Below are 26,893 nucleotides of genomic sequence, written 5' to 3'. Positions count from 1 at the left end.
GCCTTCCACAGGCCCAGCACCAGCACACAGGAACCTTCAACAGCTGCCCGGTGGCCCTGCTCCTCCAGAACCTAATGCTGCTGCAGGGGGGTGGGCTTTAACCCCATCCCTAACCTGCTGTGCTACTTCCCAACAGCAGCACATGGAGAACAGCTACTTCAATCATTAGGCTTGCGGTTTGAATCTGAACCTTCTGCCTGAGACACTGCAGGTTAATGTATATCCCACTTCTTCACATCAGCTTCATCTGAAGGGGCTATTTATTTCATTTGCATTACCAGCAGGGCATACAAATGCTACCAGACCAGGACCTGTGTGAGACATCTGCCAAGGACTGTCCGCGCATCATGCAGACAGCACTCCCAACTGCCAGGCTAATGGGCACAGCAGATGGAGAACGCCCTCTCCCTCCCTGCAGAACCCCTCTGCGTGTGCAGACATCACAGGTGTATTGACAGATTTTTCACCCCTACTGAGGCCAGATGTATAATCAATTGATCTGGGATATTGAAGTCAGAGGTACAGGAAGCAATACATCTTAAGGTTCTTAACTACCTCTCTGGTATTAGGAAATTAGCTATTAGAAAAGCCTTTAGCTTCCTCTTGTTTAGTGGTTCCCTACTTTAGCACATATGTACAATTAGCATTTCATTCTCCTGCTCTGCAAACCTGGAAGTTTGCCAAACAGCATCCAGGGAAAGGCTGCAGGGTTTGGATGAACATCTGTCACTAAGTTTCTCTAGCCAGCAGCAGTCATTCCCATGAGCTGAACACACTGCACAGGGGAAATGTCCAAGTCCTCACAGAAGCTGACATCAGCTCCCCTTCCTTCCAGACTGCTGTCACTTTTCACTTTTCTGTAGGACTCATGTATGAAAGAATGTGCAAAGCAATGACTTACCTGGGAACAAGATAATCTACACCTTTTACCAGGCCAGCCAAAATCCCCACTGAATTATATTCTGCACTAGCTGCTCCCCACACAGGATCTAAGGGAGAAGCTGAGGGAGAGCCCTTGTCCAACAGAGGCAAAGTGCAGACTATGCCTCTCCCTTTGGTTCAGAAAAGACCTGTTGTCCGCCTTTAGCACCCAGCTGTTAGCTACAGAGAACTGTGCCCTAGCGATGCTTCCTGCAGCACAGCAGCAGCCAAGTCTCAGCTAAAGCACTTTTACTTCAGGGTGTGTGAAGCTATACTGCCATGAGATCATGCCCCTTCCTTCTAGCTTGAGGTACAGGGAGCTCCACATAAGAATCACTGCACAGAAGCACTGTTACCATCCAAACTCCCAAACCTAATTAGGAGATCCAGAAATTGGCTATTAAAGGCATGTAAAGAGTTTCAGTCACCAGCTGAATTCACCCAGTACTCAGATTTTATTAAATATAGGCTTTGAACAGTACAGAAACACAGACTGCGCTGCAGCATCGAAGATGCCCCCTCCCCACTTTACAGGCTGCCCGTGATACACCACTAAAGCTTTCTGGATGACAGGGGAAAGCTGAGACTTGAATCCCCGCTCTTCTTACACAGAAGGCCATCCTCCCATACTTGACAAGTGCTCTCTAAGGAGACGCTTCCTTACTTTTAATGATTATGGTAAGGGTAAAATATTAGCTACCAGGTGGCGAATGCAGCCCTTGCAGACAACAGCATCCAATTACATTAAACATGCATCAAGTTCCAGAATTCATTACAGTAAACGCCTCATACCAAGGGAAAGAAAAATACAACACCCTTCATCTGTAAGTTGGCAGGACACCAATTTATCACTCCTGCTAGCTCTGAGAAAAGACCAGGGCTGTTGCAGGATCACGCAAATGCTGTTGGACAAGGGATCACAAGCAGCAGCATGGAGAGGGACATCATTAGCAGAAGACAGCTTTCTGCTGACATCACAGCAGGTCCCCGGACAACTTCTGACAAACCACAACCTGTCAAGAAAACAGCCAACATTTTGTCAGTCCACTCCAGCACAAACAGCAAATACATAGTTTTCAAATGCCCCCCCAAAGAACGGTTAGACAGCAAAGGTTGCTCTGCAAACAGTAAAAGCTTCTTCACTGCCAGGCACTCCAAATAGGATGTACTCTTAAAACTGCACTGTGGGAGCTTTTATAGTAGTACTTGATAAAAGCCTGGAGGAGCTGACTGAGCAGAGAGTGCCAGAGTAACATATTTGGTCAGCTCTACCAGCTTCACCATCTGACACAGACCGCTCACACTCCTCCTGAATTCAAGAGTGCCACATAGAAAGGTCACATTTGTGCTCTTCATAGATACAGGCTACCAAGGAGATTTCAGCCTCCCTGTAGACACAATAGCTGCACAACAGGCACCTGAACAGCAACACAAGGCTGTAACTGAAGCCAGTGACAACAGCTGTTTATCCAATAAAGTTCTGCTAAGCATTTTCTAGAGCATTAGTGAAATCCTAATCAAACAGCCAAGTTTTCAGATGTCACAAGAACACCAAAAGCAATCCTCTATTGCAAATAGACGCATTGCTGGAAGCTGACTTTCATCCACAATTCTCCAAAGCATTGAGAACCTCCCATCAGGAGTGGGGAAAAAGAGTAAGTAACAAGAACAAAAGCTCCTTGACTCTTTAAGCAGCACCTCATTTTAACACTGCTTAAATGGGGCAAAACAGAAAAGCTGTGCTTCTGCCCTTAAACTGAAACCTGACAGAACTTCCTGTCACTTCCTTGAGCAAGAATTCTTTCACTTTTGATCCTCAAGTCTTTCATGCATGTCAGTGTTACACAACCAGTGTTACTGTCTGTGCAGACAGCACCCTCCAGTGCTGCCCGCCCTCAAAGCACACAGTATACATTTAGTTTCCTTGCAACAGAAGTGCAAGGACACATAGCCTCAATATGCAGCCACATGAGGAACTGAAGCCTCTTGCATCTGTGGAATCAGTCTGGCTAAAACAGAAGTTTACAGCAGCATTGCCAATCTGGTGGGGGAAAAAAAATCTGAAGTAATCATGGCAGATGCTCTTCAGCTGAACATTAAAAGGCAATCAATTACATTTGAAAAATCACATCCATAACAACTGACAAGCTATTAATCCCTGCAGGAAAGATAGTAAAAGGAAACTTGACTACTTCAACAGGTGTTGATATTCAGGTCCAACAATTAAAAGTGCCCCTGATACAATGCTCAAATCTACACATCTGTCAAACCTCCAAGGACATTGACCTGGCAAAGTATTGTAGAAGCAACCCCCATGCAGAAAGGTGTTTTTTCTTTTTTATTTATTTCAGTGAACATAGGTGGATCAAAGACTTACCACTCTCCCCACCAGAGGGGCACAGATGGTGGAGCAAACCAGGCAACTGCTATCATCACACAACTCATCACTGCCAGTCAGAGCCATCACATCAGGTCTCCCAGAGGCTCAACACCCCATCTGCCTTTGCAGCACCCTACAAGTAAAGCCAAAGAGAACAGTCAGCACCAGGCCCTGCCAGTGTATGGGACACAGCAGAACTTCCCCTGCTGGTGCATCAGACATGATCTGGCTTGAACAGTGAGAAATCAACACTGTCGCTCTGATGGGGAAAAAAATTCAGTCATCACTTACACCAGCAAATCCCCAAGAGTTACATGGCTGCACACTCTCACTGCTGTGCCACACTGTCACCTCCCCCAGCAGATCCACAGGGACTGAGTGAAGTAATGGCAGAGAAAGCAGAAGAGCCATGCACACATATGGCCACTACTGAACACTGACATGTGCAGTCCCCCCACACTCCAAGTTGGCCAGCAAGGGGCAGAGCAGAAAAGACTCAAGAGGACCAAAGGGACACACTTCAGCCAGGATAGTTCCTGTCCCTTACTGGGGCAGCTGCTCTGAGCAGATCACCTGTTGTCTCCATGCAGGGTGTCCTTAAGCTTGCAGATTCCTGTTTACTAGCCACACCTGCCACTTTGGACATGGTAGAACACAAGCAACACAAGGCACAGAGGACCTTGTGGCAATTCTTCTGCATGAGGGAAATCTGTGTTTTCACCTCTACAGTATCTACACTAATGTTCAAATTTACATGTCAGCCAATTCTCAGGGACAAAGACTTCTAGAAGCAACTCCCATGCAGAATGGTATTCCCCCCCCCCCCCCTTTGTTTTAATCTAAAGCAATGACCAACAGTTACTTTAAGGACTTACCATTCTGACTTGCTAGAGGAAAGCATGGTGGAGCAAACCAGGCAAGTACCCCATCACACAACTCATCACTGCCAGCCAGAGCCATCACATCAGGTCTCCCAGAGGCTCAACATCCCCTCTGCCTTCGCAGCACCCTACAAGTAAAGCCAAAGAGAACAGTCAGCACCAGGCCCTGCCAGGGTATGGGACACAGCAGCACTTCCCTGCTGGTGCATCAGACATGATCTGGCTTGAACAGTGAGAAATCAACACTGTCGCTCTGATGGGGAAAAAAATTCAGTCATCACTTACACCAGCAAGTGAAACCATAAGCTGGTCTGAAATAACTCTCTAAAATTCGTTTTGGAGTTTTAGAAAGTAAGCATTCTTTACTGAGGTGCCAGACGCACAGGAGATGGCTCCACCTAATGTGCACACTGGAGTATTCAACAGCACCAAATATATATGGTTAAAGTATATGTATTCATCAGTTTTCCAGGAAATTGTATGACTATGTTAATAATTTCTTGGGACTCATTTAACATATGCAAATGTCCTTAGCACATGTGTCCTCATATTCTTTGATCATCGACAGACTTCCTCACTGTGTCCACTAGCTGAACTTGGCTTCTGCACATGCTCAATCCTATTCCCCACCTAGCTTACATACCTCATTATCTACAAAACCAGTCTGCACTAGTACTGTCCCCCTTATCTATTCTATGCAGAGATTGCTTCTATTATTGAAGATACATTGACAAAGGCCTTTTCTAACTTACTAACTCCTGTGAGAAGAGCCATCTCACAAAACTGTGAAAGGCAGGGGGATGGTCTAATGGATTTGAGTTTCTTTTTACCCATCAAACATTAAATCTGAAGCCATTCTTCATGATGGTGTATTTTATTGACAACTGTTATGTTCAGGACTACACTACCTAACATACATCAACCTGACCAGTTAGTTAGAAGGAAGGCTTTTCCTGGCATGTCCCACACAACCAAAACCATCCCTTTCCTTTAGGTACTGACCAGGAGGTGTGTTAGAAAGTTCCATCAGATAAACTGGTAACTACTCCTATGCTTCCTCCAATAGTAACTGTCCAATTGCACCAAGGCAACGCTCCAACAAAAGTAGTATTTTTCCAGCGTGAGGCTGGACTCTAAGTCTTAACAATGCTAGAGGTAATGCTGAGTCCATTTCAAAGAGACTTCCTGATGTATTTTACTTAATTGCATCTTAAGCTTATGGTTCATTCTTTCCACCTTCCCACTAGACTGAGGCCTGTAAGGTCTGTGTAGGTCCCACTTAATGTTTAATAGCCTACTCAACTATTTTGGCTATAAAATGTGGGCTTCTGTCTGATGACATTCCCCTTGGTACCCCAAACCTTGGAATTACTTCTTTTAGCATCACTTTTACTACTTCTCTGGCTGTACTGATGTGACAGGGAAAAGCCTCAGGCCATCCAGCATAGGTATTCAATAAAACTAACACATACCTTCCATGCTAGGTAGTTCAGTAAAATCTATTTGCCAACATTCTCCTGGTGCCTGTCCCTCTATTGTCTTTCCAAATTCAATCTTGGTTTTGTGTCTTTGGATTATTCCTGCAACATTATCTCACATCTCTCAGTGCTTGGCTTAACCAACTCTGTCATATTTTGACAGATAATTATAGATTTTTGAAGATGTTTTACCAGATTTTCTGTTCCCCAATGCACAGCATCATGTTCCTTTTTATTAGATTACTCATAAGGGAATATAGTACCACTCCTTGACCAGAAGAGATGACTGCCCATCCATCTTCTCGTTTCTCTGCTTTTAATACTGTTATTAAATTTAAGTCATGTTTATCATACACTGGTTTCTCTGGCAATAAGTTTTCTTACTGGTACTATAGCTACCACTTCAATGATTTTTTTTTTCTGCTGGCCTCTTTGCAGCCAAACTGGCTAACTCATTCCCTTGTCCCTGGAGTTGTCTGTCCTGACTGATGTGCTTTACAATGCATAATGGCCACCGCAACAGGTATATTTATGCTTTCTAAAAGCTTCAGAATTTCTTCATGTTTAATTTCAGTTCCTTTCAGTAACAAGAGTCCTCGTTCCTTCCATATAGCTCCATGTGCATGTACTATTCCAGGTGCATACTTTGAGTCGGTCCATGTATTTACGCATTTCCCTTCACTCAATTGCAAGGCCTGAGTCAGGGCAATCAATTCAGCCTTCTGAGCAGAAGCGTTCGATAGTAAAGCCTTGGTTTCAACTGTTGATTTTATAGTAGTCACAGCACATCCTGACAGTCGTTTCCCTTCTTTAATGAAGCTACAAGCTACTACCATCTGTATACAGTTCCCAGTCTGGGTTAGGCAACGGAGTGTCCTTTAAATCAGGCCTAGTTGAATAAACTTCTTCAATGGCTTGCAGACAATCATGCTCCAGGTTCCCTTCAGTCTGCTGAGCTGAAATAAACGTTGCAGGATTTACAATAGATGTGGTCTTCAGTGTCACATCGTCCTGTTCCAGAAGTACTGCTTGCTACTCCAGCATTCTACTTGGAGATAGCCAGTGTCCACCTTCTTATCCAGTACTGTAAGTACCATATGGGGAACGTATACAGCCATCTTTTGTCCCATGGTGAACTTCTGGGCTTCTTAATCAGTACAGTTGCTGAGACTGCTCTTAAACATTGAGGCCACCCTTGGCTCACTGCATCCAGTTGTTTGGAGAAACAGGCTACAGCCCATCTGGACTCTCCTAAGTGCTGCATCAGGACTGCCAGAGCCAAGGTCTATCTCCCATGAGTGAATAATTCGAATGGCTTCTCCAGGTTAAGCAGTCCTAGGGCAGGGGCCTTCATCAATGCTCTTTTAAGCTGAGCATAAGCATTTCAATTTTCCTTAGTCCACAACAAAGGCCCTTTTGATAATTTCAGCAGTTCATACAAAGGCTTTACCATTAGTTCATAATTAACAATCCACAGGTCACTCCTAAAAGTGTTCTTAACTCATGGACACTTCAAGGTTCAGGAAGTCGACAAATTGCTTCTTTTCTGTCAGTACTCAACTGCCTTTGCCCCATGAGAATGTCAAAGCCTAAATAAAAGTTACAGCTTCTTGTGCTATTTGTGCCTTTTTTTATTGACACTTGATAGCCATTTAAACCAAGGAAGTTCATTAAGCTAATGGTTAATTTCATACATTCTTCCCAGGAGCTTCCAGCAAGCAGTATATCATCCACAGATTGTAACATTATTCCTCCCTTGTTGTCACCACAGTTCTAATTCTTTTTCAAGTTGATTTCCAAAAATAGTTGGGCTGTTCTTAAATCTTGCAACATCACTATCCAGGTATACTGAGTTTTTCTTCCTGTATCAGGATTCTCCCACTCAAACACAAATAGCTCCTGACTCTCAAATTCAGGTGGGATACAGAAAAAGGCATCTTTTAGGTCTAGTAGAGTGAACCATCCCTGTTCTTCAGCCAGAGCTGTCAACAGCATACATGGAATTGCCACTACAGGGCAAATATCTGGAACAATCTGATTAATAGCTCAAATCCTGAACTAACCTATATGATTTTCCATCTACCTTCTTAACAGGCAGAACTGGGAGTGTTATATTTGGACTCCCATTTCTTTAAGCAAACCATATTTCAAAAATTTTGTATGAGGGACACTAGTCCAATTTTGGCCTCAAGCTTTAAGGGATATTGTTTTAATCTTACCAGTACTGATCCTGGTTTCAGTTCTATCCTTACTGGTTCAGCTCTCTGATTTCCCAGGGACTTCTGCCCAGACCACAGTATCAGTGCATCTCAGTTTCAGGTGGGATTTTCTCCACTATCTTCTCGACCTCCTGGAATACCACCACTGTGGCCTGGACAAATTTAGATTTTGGTATAAGTTGTTCAACATTTCCATCTCTAAACTTTATTTCAGCATCCAATTTTTCCAGCAAGTCTCAAGCAATTAGGAGCTTTGGTGCCCCAGGCAGATACAAAAATTGATGTGCCAACCACTGTTTTCCGGGCAATCATTGCCAACCACTTGCCTCAGTGGGGCCTGCAACTGTCACCTAGGAGTTTCTTCTGCCACCAGTGTTACCTCTGTCACTGCACCTTCCACAGACTCATCATCCAACTCCTTTCTTGCCCAAGAGAATTCAAGTTCACTATTCGGAAGCCTCCACCTCAGCCTTGGGGCCACCAACATTTCTAAGTCTTCCTCCCGCTCATTCTGAATCAATTTTAAACATCTGCCCAATGCTGCATGACAACACTTCAACACCCTTCCTTTACTTGCTTCCCTTTATCCAAGGCCAACACTAAAGGATCACTCGAAGCCACATTCATTCCACATTACTTTTGCCACTCAGTGTGTTGCCTTACTGTAAAGAACACATCAGCATATAATACTTTATCCCATTTTCCTTCCCTTCTCAAAAACTAACTGTAGCAAAGTATTGTAATTCAAAGCCCCGTTCATAGGACACTTTTCTCCATCATCTAATTTATACAGTGGCCACCACTGATTACAATATTTAATTAAATCATCATGCTTTGCCGCTCCACCAGGGGATCCTGTAATCTGTTTCCAATGTGTTAAAATACAACCTAAAGGCGATTTCCTTAAAACTCCCCCACTCATAAGATGATCCAGCACTTACTCATTTTAAAAGCAGGGAAACACAATTAAAGACAAGAAATTACACACAAAAGTGGATCTTTCACACAACAACACAAACAAGTAATTATTACAACAAAAGAGTTATGGTAAGAAGTACCTCAGTTACACTCAGCATTTACATCAAATAGAACTCTAACCCTTTGTTAATCCAAAGGGGGACTCGTAACCCATCACCCGGGATTTTAACCCAACCTTCTGTAGCTTTTGCTGCATCTGACAGGCAGGCAACCCAACCAAATTCCCAAAAGAATGCTTTAATGCTCACAAACCAGTGGTCCTTTGCTCAAGGGCTCTTGGTCCAGGGATCGGGGTCCTCTCCATGAATTCTTGGTGCCAGCTTAAATTCCATAATTCCAGAATCCATCAAGGCTCAAGAGTGGTGTCCCACCTGGGTCGCCAAATTGATACCATAAGCTGGTCTGAAATAACTCTCTAAAACTCGTTTTGGAGTTTTAGAAAGTAAGCATTCTTTATTGAGGTGCCAGACACACAGGAGATGGCTCCACCTAATGTGCACACTGGGGTATTTCAACAGCACTAAATATGTACGGTTAAAGTATATGTATTCATCAGTTTCCCAAGAAATTAACAGAGTAATACAATCTCCTGGAACTCATTTAACATATGCAAATGTCCTCAGCACATGCGTCCTCATTCTTTGGTGGTCATCAACAGTCTTCCTCACGGTGTCCACTAGCTGAACTCTGCTTCTGCACGTGCTCAATCCTACTCCCCACCTAGCTGACATACCTCATTATCTACAAAACCTGTCTGTGCTGGTACCGGCCCCTTTATCTATTCTTCTCAGAGATAAGTGTCTCAGAATAGGCCTCCTTGTCTACAAACATTTGGCCTAACTACACAATTTCAGTGGAAGAACCCTATGTCCTTCAGTTATTTTATCAAGAGAGCTGGCTGGTTGGCTTGCTAAAAAGGCTCACGGGACAATAGAAATACTGCAAAAATCCGGATAAAAACCACTGTTGTATACGGCTTCCGTGGCAGAGCACAAGGGAGCCAAGACACATCTAACAGAAAGAGGTGGCCGGCAGAGGTAACACGTTATGCACTTTCGCAGGCCCAGCCTTTACAGCCACAGAAAGCCTTCCTGACACACGGGCAGGTCAGAGCCCGGGCAGCGGCAGCGGCTCGGCCATGTGCCCCGCGTGGCCCACGCCGTGGCCACCACCGCACGGCTTCGAAGCAGCAAGGGGCAGGGGAGGAAAGCTCCAGGAGCAGCCCCGGCTCCAGGGGCCCACCGCAGCCGGGCCGGCTCTGCCCCACACCAGGGCTGCAGCAGACTGCCCTCCCGTCTCCAGCGTGGCCCGGAACCCAGCCCCCCGGCCACGGGGGCCATCAACCCAGCGCCCTTCCCAGGCTGCAGATTTCTCACCCTTGCACACAGCGGGAGCGAGACGAGGCACAAAGGGCCTGGCTGCAGGAAACCCTCTGTCAGCTCCGCAGTACCTAGGCCAGTGGTCAAACCCACCCATCTACAAATTCTCCTGGGACACCAACCTGACAAAGCACCTCAGAAACAACTCACTGAGAAGTATATATATAGATGCATTTTTAAACCAGTGATGAACAGCTACTTTAAGGACTTACCATTCTGTCCTGCCAGAGGCTCAGGCCTGGCGGGGCACACCAGGCCGCTGCCCCCATCGCACGCCGACCCTCCGCATCGGGTCTCTCCGGGGCCCTGCGAGAAAAGGGAACGGGGACAGTCAGCGCCGGGCCCTGCCAGGGTGCGGGGCACGGCGGCGCTCCCCAAGGTGCATCAGACACGATCTGGCTTGAACAGTGAGAAATCAACACTGTCGCTCTGATGGGGAAAAAAACTGTCATCACCTGCACCCGCGAGTGCCCCACGGCTGCACACCCGCGGCGGCCACACCGTGCTCCCGCCTCCCCCAGTCGGCCCGGGTGAGGCCAGGAAAGACCTTCCCGGGACGGGCGGCCGCGCATCGGGAAACACCGCAGGAGCCCAGAGAAGAGCACGCGGGGATGGGGCCCCGCGGCCGAGCTGAGGAGAGGCGGCCGTGCCGCCAGCCCACGCGGCCCCGGCTGCTCCTCAGCGGGCAGCGAGGGAGGGAGGCGATGCCGACGGCCGCCAGAAGCCCGCTCAGGGAGGGAGAGTCGCCAGGAGGGAGCAGAGGGAGAGAGCCCGGACCCACCAGCCCACAGCCCAGTGCGACCCAGCACCCACCTCCGCCACGCCGGAGCAAGAGGGCGGCCGCTCCGCCGCGTGGAGCTTTATAGGGGCCGTGGGCCCGCCCCGGCCCCGCCCGCGCTGAGGCGGGAGGGCGGGCGCCGCCGCCATGTTGGGCGGTGCCGCTGGGGCTGCCCGCTCCCGCCCCTTGCTCTGCCCCGCTCTCCGTTCCGCTCCTCTCGGCGGGGCCCTGGGTGGGGTCGGGTCTCCGCGCCCCGCCTCGGCGGGCTCGGAGCCGGTGGCGTGAGGGGCGGCCGGGGCCGCCATTTCGCGGCGGAGGGCAGGACGCGCCTGGGCCGCGCCGCTGTTCCCCGGCCGCCTCCGCCTCATGGCGGTGCGCGCGTTTAGTGCCCGCAGCTCGGCCCCGCCGCTGTGCCCGGGCTTCATGCGGGCGGGCGCAGGCGGTGGGCCGGCCCCCGCGCTCGCAGGCAGTCCCGCGGCGTGGCCCTGGCCCGGCGGCCGCAGGCCTCCCGGCCGGCCCCGGCCCCGCGGCGGCCCTGCTCCCGGTGTGGGTGCCGGTAGGCGCGGTGCGGCACCGCCGGGGGTTGGACCGGGCCAGCGCCGCCTGCGCCCCGCGCTCGGGCCATCGGTATGTCTGGCGCGCTTCGCCAGGATGGGCGACCATGGTGTCAGAAATGTAATTTTCTCTTTGTTTTCTTTTTAAAAAGAAAAAAAAAAAGGCTCGGAGATGTTTAGTGGCTTGTCCAAAGGCATGTGCAAATGCAGTGGCAACATCAAGCCTGTGATCCAACCCTAATCCAAGGCAGGAGCCCCCCGGCAGTTAATTCAAGGATTGACCGCTTACCCTGCCCGTTTTGTCCCAGATCATGCGCGACCGGGTTTCAGCTCAGGTTTGTGTCACTGGGGGGATGCCCACCACACTCAGGAAACGTCACAGTAGCAGTTACTTTGCCTTCAGGTGGCTATAGGCAGGCAATACTGCGTTAAATAGTTTGCCACTGAGTAATGTAAGGAATGGAATAGAGAGCAAAGGTTTGTATGAGAACAGCCTGGCTTGTAACTCGAGTACGGCACCGTGGGGTGATTTTAAAGCTATAAATTCACCTTGGAAATGGGGTGTGAATCCAGTCATAAGTCTCTAGTGGAGACCAGCCACATGACATCCTTGAATACACATTGAAGGTATTTTCAGTGTCCTTCACATGCAGGGACTGTGCATCTATTCATGTTCAGAAAGGTCAGCCAAGCACAGCGTTTCATCCCTCACCAGTGGTTGCTGTATAGCAGGGGGTGCCACCGTATGATTCAGGCACGTGCTGCTGCCGTGACCTTCCCCTCCCAGCACCTCCCGAGGAAAGTAGGAACTTTTGTTCCTAGAATAAGACCAACTAAAGAGAGAGGGTTGAAATGCAGTCAAAATTTAACAGGCAGGGAAAAGCACAAAGCCATATGCTAGTTTTACATCAGCAGGGTGGTCTTTTAGTCTAAACACAGGAGTTGAACAACCCTGATTTCTGCAATAAGTAGCTCTAGTCTAGACTAGCTCAAATTCATGTAATTGCTCCATGCTTTGAGTTTTTCTGTTTGTAAAATACACACTGGTTATGCCAAGGCACCAGGCATAGCTGTTCAGTTGCTCACTCTGAGTATGAAGTGTTGGCATTGTGTGACTTGTCACATCACTGCTTCCGCAAAACAGGTGTTGGTATCAAGCTCCTACAAGCTGAACAGGGATTCAGTGACAAGGGGACCGGATCAAGCTGATTGCAAGGTCAATATGTCCTGTGGGACTAATAGAAGGTGTAGTTCAAGGATGGTCCTTGAAATGTGGTGAGAGCAAGAAAAGGCATATGGTCAGTTTGTCAGCTAATTTGCAGACATACAGATGAGGCTCTGCAAATCTGCCTGGAGAAGCCACCTGAGATATTTTAGACACTCCGAAAAATTCTTTTTTTTTCACCTCCTTGTCTAGTAGAATCTAGATATACATACTGCAAGCACATATATAGGCTTTGTAGTATGTTTGACATAACACTGCATAATTCAGCTACTATTAAAATGCTTTTTCCAAATTAAATGTGTTTGTAGGCAACTAATTCTTGAAAGCAGTTTGTCAAACAGGACTTGAAGAATAAATCTCAATCCTATTCATCCAAGTTCCAGAACACCAAAAGATGAAAAGACAATCAAAGGAAGGACATTGTAAGAGGATTACAGGGAAAACTAATCTTGTTACACTTGCAAACCCAGGTCACATGTACAATGTAAAAGGAACTATAAATGTTATTTGTGTTGCCTAGCTTGGCAAGGAAGGAAAAATGGAAAGGTCTGGGATGTTAAACAGCTGCAGCAGAGCTTAGCATCGAATTTATTTTATTTCACTGGGTTTTATTCTCCTTGGCAGAAGCATGTTGAAAATCTCTTTAGCTAGGTGAGTTCTTCAACTCTGGGCTCATTGTAGCAAGACTGAACTCTGGAAGTTCCTCAAGAGGCAGCAAAAGTCAGAACACACTCAGGTCCCAATCCTCCTGTTATTTACTTGCAGAGGAACCTCTTCTGTGGGGCATTGCTGGCCGGAGCCGACAGCCTGGGGGAACCTTGCTTCGCAGGCGGTAAGCCGGCCTTGCGGCCGCAGGACGGCCCCGCACCTCCCTCGCACGGGGGTGACTCGCTGCAGCCGCAGGCAGCCGCGGGCTGGGCTCGGCCTCGGTGTCCCTCGGCTTGCTCGTGGGAGTCCAAGCTTACAGGAAGGGCCAAAGAGAGGTAAAAGGTTAAAAGGCAGTTATCACGTGCATTTCTTTGAAAGTACCACAACCTCTGAAGAACGCTTTTGTATTATATGCCAGCCTTCACAGGGACATGTTTTCAGCTTCTTCCAAATGCCGACACTGAGTGCTAGCACAGAATCATTCTTTTCTCCGGGAAGCGGAAACCTGATGAAAGAAGAAATGCTTCTGAACTGCTAAACAAGACCTTGTAAGTCTCACGGGATGATTAAATATTTCACATGCCAGCATCCAACTGCTACACTGTTAAGTTCAGGGTTTTTGTTAAATCAGAACTAAGCATGAAGAAATCCAAACTTTAATTGAAGTGTAACCTCTGCATTCCTGACACAATAACCTAGACTAAAAACCCAGCACAAAATACCTCCAATATTCAGGAAATTTTTAATACAAATTTTAATTTTCCAGCATAAAATTTTGTAACAGAATTTTTTTTTTTTTTTAAAAAAAGAGCAGCCATGAAAACATCTCTCCAAACTGTTGGGTCAGCAACTTCACTGTGAAGCACTATGAAGATCAAAATAAAACAGCACACTGACAGGGTATTGAAAAAAAATCTTTGTGAGCATCTGCCAACATCATACACACTGGTCTTTTGGAATATGAAAAAAACACAAAATTGACAGAATAAAGGTTAGTAGGAAGGAAACTGCCATAGTTTAGTTGTGGAGCCAGATTTTTTTTAGCCTGCAGCTAAAACTAGAAGCAAATAAAGACTGAATGACCCAGCTGAGTTTCAGCAAAAGAGACCCAACAGGGAGATGTATTCAGATTTACCACTTCAATAGGCCTATTTGCACATAAATCACGTTCTCTTTTTTTTCTTCCTACAGACTACCTTCCAAAAATGACAGCAATGGATCACACAGTGTGACTGCAGCAGGAGCTTCGGGCCTGTTGGCAGCAGCTGGTTGAGGGGTGGGTCGCAATGGGTCACCAGGGACCCAAAGCACTTTTACCAAGAGATCCCAACATTCGTTTTTCCAGTGAACACAAACCTTCCCTAGGGCTGCTGCAGTTTTGTAGGGTATGACCATTGCAGTGAGTCTTAGGGTGAGCCAGAGCACTCGCCTTGCAGGACTAGGTCCTTTGCTGATTTTATGCATCTCTTCAGGTTTAGCCTTAAAATTGATCAAAATGTTTTAACAATATTTTCAAGCTCAGATAAACCAACTAAACCATGGAAACAATAAATGCCTGTTAGACGAGCAACTGCCTTGTTAACAGCTTTGTACTGCAAATACAGCAATTTCCAGTGCTGTATGACACCAGTAATATTTTGCAAAATTATTGGCTAGAGTCTACAGAAAACATTTTTGGAGGGAAAGGGGAGCTTTGATGGCTTACAGATGCCTCTTTTTAATTATTAGCAAATTAATTTTACATAGGTATTGATGAAGGACACTGCTCTGTCAGAAAGAGATGGAGCAAAAAGTCAAAGGAAACTGTAGACCAATATGGTGTTGACTTTAAAGTGACTTTAGAAATGTTCATGTCCTTCTTTATCTTGCAAAAGTAACCCAGTGTTTTTAGTCCATTTACATGGGCAACGTTGAAAGAAAATGTGCAAGAACTCAAACATACTACAAAACTTTTCAATTTAACTCAGATGGAAATGCTTTGGTCCAACAGATAAACAGTTAATCTGAATTTAGGTACAACCAGGAAGGCATCACAAGCCTTGCTAGTGGGTTCTTTGGATCAGGAGGTGTCAAGGTCGGCAGCACAGGATGAAGAGAAAATGCATCTCCTAGCAGCTGACCTGTCTCCCAAGTGGTACAGCACCATTTTTTGCAGTGAGGATGACAACCCCGCAGGGTAGTCGGGTGAAGAACAGAGGACCCCACACAGCCCTGGCTGTGAGCACAGCTCGTGCTCTGACTTTTTCCCGAGTTTGGAAGAACACCTCATGGAACATTCTGTTGCAATGTGTTTCTCTCTAAGGAAAGGTCAGGTACTGCATATACCTCACAGATGCTGGAATCTGTCCATCACAAGTCAGATAATCTCAAAGACTGCTTTAAGAGATGTTACATTTCTAGGAGTAGGACTTCATGGAGAGAAGGGGAGGGGAAGAGAGCAAGCATCTTTATGAAGTAAAACCACTAGTGGGAAGGGAGGGGCAAGCATGCCACATAGCTAAAGGCTAAACCAGCTTCCTAAAAGAAAGTGTCAGCAGCAAATACTGAGAGACAAGAAAATGGGAAGAAATAGCAGCATTCACAGGGAATTTGGAAACATCCCTCATGATCCACAAGGTTCATCCCCTCCCTAGTTAGCCCAGAGGAGCATGGGCTCAAGTGCTTTGAGATGCAGCACGTGCAAGCTTTTTGCACATTCATGGTTGGAACACTTGTCACGTGTTTGCTTGAAGTGGGACTAGCTTTAATGTCCAGTCTAAACAAAAATGCACCACGTTCATGGCAGAAGGCCATTAAAATCAATGAAGTTATATCCAGCTGACTAATGAATGACAAGAGGTCTGCATCTCACCCAGTCTCAGTATCACTTCAATCCAGGTACATCTTCCCTATCTGCACACAATTATAGCCCAGCAGAATGGGGAGGGTTTAGACAGTAAAAGCTCTTAAATAACATTTTTTCTTTTAAATAAAAGTCAGCATTGGGTTTCTACATCAGTCCTTTGGCACATGGAAATGCAAGAAGTTAAAACACTTACTGAAAACGCCAGTTACCTTTGAAGTTAGCACGGTATGAGAGAAAGCACAACAGAGCTACTCCTAAAGAATGCTTAGAAGAGATTTAAATGTATTTAGCCTTTGTGAGTTTGAAGTAGCACATTTTCTTCAAGTTTTTATCCACTTTAGTAATTAAAATAACTTGGTGGCTCAACATTTTAATACATAAGCTCCTCCGTGTCTACTTAACAAGCTTTAAAGGGAATTTACAAACTTTTTATGCAAATGCAGTAGCAGTTTGCAGGACAGTTATACTGAATCTTATTTACAACAAACTACCGATGGATTTATTTATGCCTTCCTTTCCCAATTGTTTTTTCTAAGCAAGAGCTAAATGGCCATCTCGGTTAAAACCAAGCTACTGTGTGAAAACAGCAATGGAAGCAATGCTTATTCATCAGACCACAATAGATATCCCTACGGTGATGTACTTGGTTGTGGCTTTAAAACGGTAGAACAGCAGTCTGGGAGATTGCACCCATGGTGAAATGGGGAGCATGGATCAGTGTCTGTAGAGATGCCCAGTTGTCCCTAAACAGATTTTGCATTTGGACTTTGATATGAGACACGTCAGAGGTTTTGCCCCTTAACACAGGATAGGGATTGTGTTCTTTGGGACCACTAATCTCCCTTCTGAAGGACACCCCCCCCCCAAAAAAAAAAACCCAACATTTAAACATAAAAGACTGTCTTTTGGTTGGAAATAGTAAGGATAAAAGAAAGAATGGTAGCAGATGATCAAAGTACTGAAAGCATACTCTGTGAAGAATATTTTCTGCATCATTAACATGGTACATTTAAAAAAAAAAAATCTAAACCATCCTCTATTAGCAGGTTGCTAAGAAATACTGCGAAATTGTAAGTGGGAGCACAAGTAAAGTTTAAAAGCACTATAATTTTTTCATTTCTAATGAAATACAATTTTGTTGCATTTGGATACTGATAGCGGTATACAATTCGTAGGAGAATAAAATACACTTTTGGATAAATCTTATTTGCCATCTGTATGCTTTTATTCAGTTCTAAACTAGAGATTAAATGAATACCCTAGAGATTTTAATTTGCTCTAACAACTTTATTTTTTTCCTCAGCCTCCTTCCATGGGACGCTCAGGTTCTTGCTCGGAAGTTCCTGGGTATTAAATAAGTGTATGTATCCACTTGGCAGGTAAAGGGAAGCAATACAGCATGTCACAGCCACAGAGATGAAGTTGAGTATTTTCAGATTTGTAATCACCTCTGGAGCAGCATTCTTCATCTGAGCTTAAACAGAGGAGTCACTTAAATATAGAAGCCCTTAAGGACAATATTACATTGATTCACACTTACTCTGTTGTTTTTTATCTGCAGACTTTCAAAATAAAAGCAGCAAATGTTTGTCTGGTTGCTTCACAAAAGAAGATTAGTGAAGTGGTATACACACATCCTATCCTTTCCTTCAGTTTGGCACTTTTGGAAGCTCCACCATTTCTTTCTACATTAGGACTAAATAAAAACTATTTTTGACTTTGATCAGTGAGTTAGAACAGAATTTTGGTTTGATCCTTAGGCAACATAATAATTGCAGTGGAACTCCAAGTACTATTACATTTAACTCTGAGGTATGTTACTAAAATTTGGCCAGAGAACTGAGAACAAGGATAACTACCCTGATGGCTCCACACTCCCCAACTGAGTCCTTTCAGATAGGCTTTATCCTAAGGAAATATCAGCTGCTTATATTCTAAAACAAAACAAAAGTTAGAGGAATGTATTTTAACATTATGGATGAAACAGTTATTGCAGTAATCCAGGCTGCTTCTCATTCTGTAGGGACATTTTCACTATCCTACAGGTCAGCATTCCCAAAAAGAGATTTTGCACAAATCCTTTAAGCTCTCCATCCTGCAACCAAGAGTGATGGATCAGGAAAAGTCATGGTTCTTCCTTTGGGGAGTCAGGACTTCCTACTATCAAATAAAATATTCTGCTTTAAAAAAATTCCATGACCAATTTTCACTATTCCCCTTTAACTTTTATGTGATGCAGGTTTTTGTCTCAATAGCAAACTGACCCATTCAAGAAAGCAAGTAATACTCCAAAACCCCTGGGTGACCATGGACTACCTTCCTTCCTGTACACCCACTGCAGAGTGCAACCTGCAGTGCAACTTGTGCAGCAGTCTTTAAGCTTGGTAACACAGCACTGGAAAATGCTTCACTTGTCAGGTTTCATATGTAGCACATCTACAAAGCCACTCTTCGGGTTCCTATCCTATGAGTTACAAGACATTTGCACCTCTTCAAGGAACAGTGGCACAGGATCATTCTTTTGACACAAGAGCCACTATTAAGTGCAGCTGTATACTTCTATGAGTAAGAAAAGGCTTGAAGGAAAGCAATGCAAGAGCTGCTAGAATTTAGAGGTTGGCTTAAGGCTTTGAAATTTGAGAAAATAGTAATGAGTGCTTGCTTTCCAATACCAGAGGGGAAGAACATGAAGACTGGAATCTGTCAAAGTCTAGACATGTGAGGGAGTCCAGGCAGAAAGGACATGTTCTTTGGTGAAGGAAAATGCATAACCTACTGTCTGGTCTCTGCTGATCTTACTTACAAGCTTACCTACTGGAAAATCGACGTAAGTATTTCCAGAATCTGGTTTCCAAACTTCTCAGCTACTTCCTCTGAGCCTGTATGTTCCGCATTTGGAAGTAGAATGGGCAGGCATTAAAAAAGGTCCAAATGAACAAGACTGAAATGCACTGAAATTCAGTGACTTGTTCTGCCACCTCGCATCTCCTGTCCCTCAGCGACCTGCCTCCTCAGGAATCTAACTTACAGTTACTAAACCTGGAGCGGAAGCCCCTTAGGATCAAACCTCCTTCCTCTGCACTTCGAAGCAGCAGCCTAGGGGCAGTCCTACTAGCAGAACACTGGCTGTGTGATTTAAGAGGCTGGGATAATAACGTGGTGAATTCTGAAAAGAAACAAATCACTCTCAGTTGTTAGCACAATAGTTATGAGCCTGATAGATCAGACTAAATACTTTGTTTTCCTTACTCCCATTTGAAAGTGATTAAAGGGAAGTTCTCCGTAGCTGAAATAAACTGAGTATTTTGGGTGCAAAATTTCACAATTTACTAAATGTACAGCAGATTCAGAATACAAAACATAGGAAAAAATGCATTGATTTACAAAAATGGTTGTGGTAATTTAAGCAGAGTCAAATAAGATAATGAGGAGAAAAACGCTTGTAAAATCTGCTTGTGGGAGAACAACCCTAACCAATTAAGGTATGAATATGAGAAAGTAATTTTGGAACAGACTTTCTACTTAAATTTTCTATAATGGGATCATTACTGAAATGTGTGGCATGAAGCCCCAGCTAATGTACACTGATATTCCTATTTGGAAGCTGCAGCTCATTCACTTGCAGTCAAAAAGTTTTTTTAAGATCAAAACCAAAAGTAAAAACTTCAAAGAAAGACTCCAAAAAGGTGAGGTGTCTTGCAGACAACACTTTGCTAGTACTCAGAAATGCATGCTATAACAGATTGCTAGACTACTGCAGCCAGGGAATTTCACCTCAGTTTTCTCATATTTGTATTTTTTCTAGAACATTTTATTATCTGTTGATCAAAAGTGTCATATAAGCCTTCAGGTGATTACATATAATATGTAATTATTCTTCCTAACCTTTGCTGCATCGAGCACAGATGAGACAAGAAAAAGCAAGGGACTGTGGTGCTCTGGAACTCACTTCAGCTTACCTAGAATCCACACAGTGTGACCTGAAGTCTCCCATCATGAGGTTGAGTTCACACGATTTTTGATGAAAGAACCTTCTCTTGCATGGCACCTCTAAGATGAGATGCATTTAAGAGTATAAAACCAGAGGTATCTATAGCAAAGTACCTTAATTCAGGTTCGCATGAAACAGCATTACAAACTAATGCTGCAAAATAGTCAGAATAGGCTCTAGTCCCATCCAAAGAGAAAATTCCTAAGTAGCAGCAGATAAAGGTAGGGAGACCATTTACACCGCTATCAATGTGGTGTCTGTTTTACAATATAAATTGTTTGGTAAGTAGTTTCTAAGTTGTAAGAATTTGCAAAACAAAGCCTCAGCCTAGCAAGTTTCTTTTAATTTTTAAATGTACAGCATTTTAGTTCTACAAATGTAAAAAAAAAAACAAAAACAAAAAACCAAAAACCAAAAAAACTTTACAATGATCAAAACCAACTTGATTCAATAAAATTTGGTATGCAGTTAATGTGGCCAAACTGCTTTTGATAATGCAAATAAAATGGCCGAGACATTTAACTTTGAGACACAGCCTATGCAGTAACTGCTTTCCGTGACAAGAGTTACTACACGCACTGCAAACAGGTGTTTAGGAAGTGCTGCTACAGATTACCAGGTAAGTACACACTGAGTGTAGTTCACATCCAAATGATACACTGTCATGTGTCGATCTACAGTGCCAGTTTTTGTTTCTAGAGGGAAAGTTTTGTTTTGTTTTGAAAGTACTACCCCCAAAAATTACTAAGTGCAAGGCAAGGTTGTGACTCAAATTACAAGCAAACAAGGAAACTTAAAAGTAGAGACTTAAACTTTGAAATCATACCAACCTGTTGCACCAGGTTTCTTGTCATAATCATAACTTTAGTTTAAGCTCCCATTAATACAGTTGCACTAACACACTGTGGCACAAATAACAAAATGTACCCACATTACTTTTGAATTTCCTTGACCTTGCCAGGTTTTTCACATCCTCCACATTACTAAATAGTAGTTATTTATATGTAATTGATAACCATTGTACAGTTACTCCATAGCTTTACAATACTGCCCGTACTATATCACAAGCATTACAAATCCTATAAAAAAAGCAGCCCCTGTAGTGGCATACAAGAATAAATTAACCAAAAAAAATTTAGTATTACCATTTATTGGTGACAAACACTACGTTTTACTTACATTCCATGGGGAGAAAAAATTCCAGCGTAAACAATGAACTGAAGCAGTACTTAACTTGCAAGGCTATCGTGCTTTACCTGGACCATATGCAAAAAACTTTATTGCGCACAGTTCAGTACGCAATAACACAACATCAAAAGCAACACAGTTTATATATAAACATAGGTAATTTTTTTCAGCCCTACATGGAGATGTAATTAAACAGTATAAAGCACTCAAGGAAAATCAATCTGCGGTTTTATATGCACTACATTGAGATCATATCCTGTAATGTAGTGAGCTGTGTGCCGTCTATACACACAATCCTTAAAACATAGATCAGAGATCATTTAAAGTCATGTTGCATTTGAGTTCCCCTACCCCCCACTCAAGAAAACTAGAAATTAACCAAAAACCATCAAACAAAGTTTAAAATTCCTAAATCGTTTTAATTCATTCAACCGTTGGATAATTACGCTAAGTTTGCGAAAATATTGGACTTTTTAAAATGGTGGGCACACAACTTGTTTCCAGTGAAACTTTGCTATTTCAATAAAAACAAAATAACCACATACATGGATATGATCTTCCCAAGTTAGTTCACAGATAACATGTCAGTCTCAGAAGACAAAGTTTCTAAACTGTGCTATTGTTCTAGATACAATTAAGAAACTTTTAAATGAAAAATTTATAGTGTCATTTCAATCAAAACAACATAATGAAACTAAAAATTTATCACTGTTTGAAGAAAAAGCAACGGTTATGATTTAGACACTACAGTAGGTTGTAAAGACTGTAGCACTCTAAAACAGTTAGGTTACATTAATAGGAAGCATTTGATTTTCTCTGGTGCTTTCAGGTTTGGGTCCAGTCAAAAGCCTTTTTTAGGCAGTGCTGTCCAGTGTTTGTCCCAAAGTGTTTGAGTTAGCCGGTTTGAGAAGAGGGTCACTTTCCATTTCTTGTTTCACACATCTACAAATGAGAAAACACCTGTTACTTAGGAGATAAAACACTATTTCCATGAATAAGATGCTTCAAAATCAGATACAAACAATTTGAGGTGCATATAACAACTTGTGTCCATATAACTGGCCTCCATTTTTAATCAATTAGCACTTTGTTAATTCCACCACCATTTTGACAGCTTATTATCTAAATGAGAGGCTAAACTTTTGCTGTGAAATGTAGACATTATTTACATTTTACATACAGAAGATTTCTAGAAAGAGAGGAGCAGCTGTAACAAACACACTGAAAAGTCACACTATTTACAAATCTCTGTAAACAGTTTCAGCAGAGGGATCACAATCAGAACTGCTCTATATCACAGCCATTACATTTTATCCACTTGCTCCTGCTTAGTAATTTGCATTTGACACATGAAAATCACAAGCTTGATCATAAAACCTACCCTCTCATCCGTCTGAAGAAGATAACAGCCTTGGCATTTTAACTTTTCTGGCAAAGAAAAAAACCCTCACATTTTATTTGTTTATAGAACATCACAGGGTTAGAGGTTTCCGTTAATGCAAGGGAAAGTCAATGGGTCACACTCACACAGACATTGGTCCATTTCCTGTTCTTGGCATCTCTGTGGTTTGTTGGTCCAACTCAGACAGCAACTTCAAAATATTCAATGCAGCCTGAAGAAAAGAGAGAGCATACAGCAATTCAACCTGAGTACATTTCATTAATTTAGTGAAAGCAGGACTGGGACTCACTTAAAGTAAATGTCCTAATTTTGGTAATATATTAAGATATATAATTATGGTGGAAAAATGCAATGGTGTAGAATTTCCTCTTGCTACAACAACATAATGGTGCTGTGGCTCGGGGATTCCCATTGCATTTGTTTTAGCAATGGGGGAAAATTAATTCAGCAGTACTATTAATATCAAGGAAAAAGACACTAAATTAGCAATGGCTCAAACTATTCAGAGCTTAAGACAAAGGACATTAAAATACACAAAACCTAAATGTCCTTTGCAGAAAAAGAAAACACGTTACGTAAGAATCAAAAATACAACACAGATAGGGCACGTGTGACTTTGAAAGAAGAGTTGATGTGACATGGCTAATGCAAAACTAAGTCACCTCCCTTGAGAACTGAAGATTTTTTTCAACTTTATTCAGATCAATTTCAGGTGCACCTTTTCAGAATATCTCCAATTAGTTATGGCACGTGTATTAGTGAAAGCTGAATATCTGAACAGAGGAAGGTTCTCACGTTGGCCCAGTCGCTATGTTTCAACTCTGAACTGGCTGTCCTTTTCCCTGCTACCTACTGCACTGACTTGTGTGCTTAGTCTTACAGGAGCTCTTTACAGCAGGACGTAGAGACAGGTATGAAAACATTAAAATTAAGTGACAAGGATCAAAGAAATCTGCATCAAATTATAGCCATTAGAAGATGACTGCAAAGTTTTTTAGTATAAAAATCAGTAAAATCAGGTTTTCCCTAAGTGTATTTATAAATTGCAAACTTTTACTTCAGTCTGTAGTCAGCACTCAGGTTACCACCAGAAGAACGAAACTCTCTTCAAATTGTAGTAGACTGTGTACATATTGTTAGCAATATGTAATGTCTTTTATAGACAAAGTTCCTTACAGTTTGAAGTCTAGAAGACTCATTCTTTCACACAGAAATATTCCAGTTACTGTTAATAAAAGACCTTATTTATAAAGGGAGCTTAACAGATTTAGAGTGTCTCCTGCTATGTAATGGTGAATTGCATTTCTTCCTTTTTGGATTCCAGCAGAAACTCTGGTAACATGAATCCAAGTATTACAGTTCTCAATGAAATATCAGCCCATTCTGCTACAGAAAATAAGCTCATATGCTCTTATGTTTTAAAGGTTCCTGTTCATACATTTTCTTTAATATGTGCTCATGCAAATATTATCAAGACAATTTTTGGTCTACATTTTTGTAGACCAAAATTGTGAGCATATATTAGGCATTTTAAAGGTTATTTAGATTAGATTCTGATATTATTAATCAATTATTTCAGCAACCTGTGAAATACTAGACAAAAATTAGCCAGGGAATTATACAGCACTTAATTAATTGCCATCCAGCAGTAATATGAAACCTTGGTCTATCCGCTGCATCCCTTAGTTCAGTGAAGGCCAAAGAGAAAGCATTTCAGCAATATTTATCATACCATATCATGGCAAGATTCTACATCCTTTCCAATTCCATGGCTGATCAGTGGTGGCTGAGAGGAACAGTTTATAAGAGATACAAACTCGTTCTTGTTATTTTTTGGAAAGTCTTTATATTCAACCTGAAGACAAGAGAAGGATTTAGTTATTTTCAGTTAACCAAGTACAGGAAATAAATCACAACTGCTATAGATTATTTGCCCATAGATGAAGCTGAACCTTACTTTCAATCATTCTGTCAGCCAGTAGAACCATTTACTTTGAAGTCTTGACTTCACTTGCGATGTTTTTTGGCAATGATAAGAGCTCTGCAAGCCTTCTGAATAAAAATGGCTACTTAACGATTGTTGCTGGGACCTTTATTCTGATCATAGCTATCTGCATTTAAAATTTTCCCTATTATGCTTTTTAATCCACTGAGCTTCTTTAACATATTAATATAGGAACTTAATGCAATTCTGATTAAAGGGAAGAAACACAAGAAAACGTACAGCTTACAGTAAATGTTAATGTATGAAAGATTATTTAAAAAAAATTATTTCAGATAAGCCAAGTTCAAGTTCATATTATGTTCCTACATCATGACAATTTTCAGAAAATGCTACCTTCAATTTTATTCTTCCAAGACGTCAGAGTAGCACAGAATTAAGGCTGAGGATGTAGTACAGAAATGCACATTTGAAAACTAAGTAACAAAAGCTGTAAAATTCAGTACATTTCATAGGTAAAGTAAAACATTTAATACATGAATTTCAGCTTAACAAGCAGCCTCAGAACACAGCAGTCACCAGAACTAAAATGCTTTTGGTTGGACCAGTTTGCATAGCTTTGGAAGAAATCTTGCAAAGTTGAACGTTTACCTGGATTCCTTGAACATTGGAAAGATAGTCCAGCTGCTCAGAGGGCCGAGTAAGTGGTCCGTGGGGTACATGGCCTGATGAGTTGTTATTCTTCAGTATGGTCTCAGCAGTAGGAGAAGTACCACCATACAATAGCTCTCTAGCAATCATCGCTGTTACTGTAGCCTTGGCAGGATTTGGGGCTGCCCTATTGAACTCTTTGGTGTGGTGTCCTTGATTGGCTCCTACAGCTTGTGCAACCTCAGGGACCATGGGAAGAATTCCAGCAGGAAGCTGCTGATGGCTGAGATAAGGCATCCTAAACTCATCTTCTTTATTACCTGATAAGAGAGGGGTACATACTAAACAGATGCTATTTCTGTGAGGCCTTCTGCAGGCACACTAAGACATATATAGGCATCAAAAGCCACTTCTGGGAAAAAAAAAAAAAAAAAAAAAAGGTTTCAAATTTTTTTGAAACCCTAACAAATTTAGAGAGCTTGATTCACCTTTGATGGGTCAGAGATGCAGCACCAGCAAGACAGAGTTTGCTTACTGAATAAACGAATCGGTGTAACACCTGCTTCTGCCAATAGGAGCACCTTTAGCTCTGGGAGCAGTTTCTGCAGGTTAGTCAAGCTTACAAACACCTCAGACAGTTGCAACCACATTCCAGATATATTTTTTGGGTTCAGAAGTTTGTATTTCATCACTTAGACTATAGGAACAAATAACAAAACCATAGAATGACCGGAGCCACTGTTAAGTAATTGTGACTTGGGAGGAATAAACTCTTTGGGATCTCAACAAAACCTTCCCAAGAGGTACACTTAATTGCAGGCCAGCAGTTGCACACCTCTGCATCACAGTGTGTTAAATGACACTACTGAGGAGACTGAGAAACGTGTCTTACATGCACACACATGGGCCAACAGGGCCAAGCTTCTTTCACTAAGGTTACTTACTAGTTGAAGTCTCTTCAGAGCCTGGCTCAAAGAAGGTTACTTTTCTCCCATCACCTGGTTTCTTCACTGGTGTCTTAAAAATAAAAGGAAAAAAGACAAACACACAGTATCTCAAGTTTAAAATTTCAAGATGTAGGTGATCTGACCAGTCAAAATTTTACTGAAAAATTTAGTATTCAAAAACCTCAGTTATGACATTGCTACCAAGAAGAGACAAGTTCAATGATTCTTATTCACTGAATGACTAAACCTATCTATAGACCAGTGAAGTGGTATTAAGAACACAGATATTGAGAACTAGGTACCATAATAAGCCAGTTAAGCTAGCATTAGTTATTGGTATTGCTGAAGACAACATACTGGACACAAATGAGCATGAACACAAAAAGGAAAAAACTAAAATCAAACTTGCTATTTTAACTGCCTGGTAACATCTGCTGAATCAAAAAGAGAATGCAAGGCTCTTTCCCCGCTCAGGGACCAACCACA

General features: G+C 42.9%; 1 protein-coding gene, 1 long non-coding RNA gene and 3 other non-coding genes across 8 annotated transcripts in view; all 5 read right to left on the bottom strand.

The window, feature by feature from the left end:
* Positions 1–1,357: 1,357 nt before the first annotated feature.
* Positions 1,358–11,061, bottom strand: LOC141966969 (uncharacterized). Of its 2 annotated transcripts, XR_012634639.1 has the most exons (6): positions 11,018–11,061; positions 10,449–10,542; positions 9,110–9,228; positions 4,177–4,310; positions 3,299–3,434; positions 1,358–1,934 (listed from the first exon to the last, which is right to left on the bottom strand). It is a non-coding gene; the product is annotated as an uncharacterized LOC141966969 (long non-coding RNA). The 2 variants fall into 2 exon arrangements; XR_012634638.1 differs by lacking the exon at positions 9,110–9,228.
* Positions 3,507–3,598, bottom strand: LOC141967183 (small nucleolar SNORD12/SNORD106). Its single transcript, XR_012634661.1, has one exon. It is a non-coding gene; the product is annotated as a small nucleolar SNORD12/SNORD106 (small nucleolar RNA).
* LOC141967182 (small nucleolar SNORD12/SNORD106) lies at positions 4,382–4,473 on the bottom strand. The gene has a single exon (XR_012634660.1). It is a non-coding gene; the product is annotated as a small nucleolar SNORD12/SNORD106 (small nucleolar RNA).
* Positions 10,612–10,701, bottom strand: LOC141967184 (small nucleolar SNORD12/SNORD106). Its single transcript, XR_012634662.1, has one exon. It is a non-coding gene; the product is annotated as a small nucleolar SNORD12/SNORD106 (small nucleolar RNA).
* Positions 11,062–20,602: 9,541 nt separating the features above from the next.
* Positions 20,603–26,893, bottom strand: part of STAU1 (staufen double-stranded RNA binding protein 1) — a 30,605-nt gene continuing 24,314 nt past the window's right edge. For all 3 annotated transcript variants that reach the window (XM_074920072.1, XM_074920073.1, XM_074920074.1), the window contains 5 exons: positions 26,405–26,477; positions 25,461–25,780; positions 24,600–24,722; positions 22,993–23,078; positions 20,603–22,407 (listed from right to left, as the gene is read on the bottom strand). In XM_074920072.1, coding sequence (XP_074776173.1) covers positions 22,320–22,407; positions 22,993–23,078; positions 24,600–24,722; positions 25,461–25,780; positions 26,405–26,477 — 690 coding nt within the window. In that variant the 3' untranslated portion in view covers positions 20,603–22,319. The remainder of the gene's footprint in view (positions 22,408–22,992; positions 23,079–24,599; positions 24,723–25,460; positions 25,781–26,404; positions 26,478–26,893) is intronic.

The sequence above is a fragment of the Athene noctua genome, chromosome 16 (assembly GCF_965140245.1).
Source record: "Athene noctua chromosome 16, bAthNoc1.hap1.1, whole genome shotgun sequence".
NCBI lineage: Eukaryota > Metazoa > Chordata > Aves > Strigiformes > Strigidae > Athene > Athene noctua.
The sequence above is the reverse complement of the archived record's forward strand: the minus strand, read 5'-3'. Positions and strand labels throughout refer to the sequence as shown.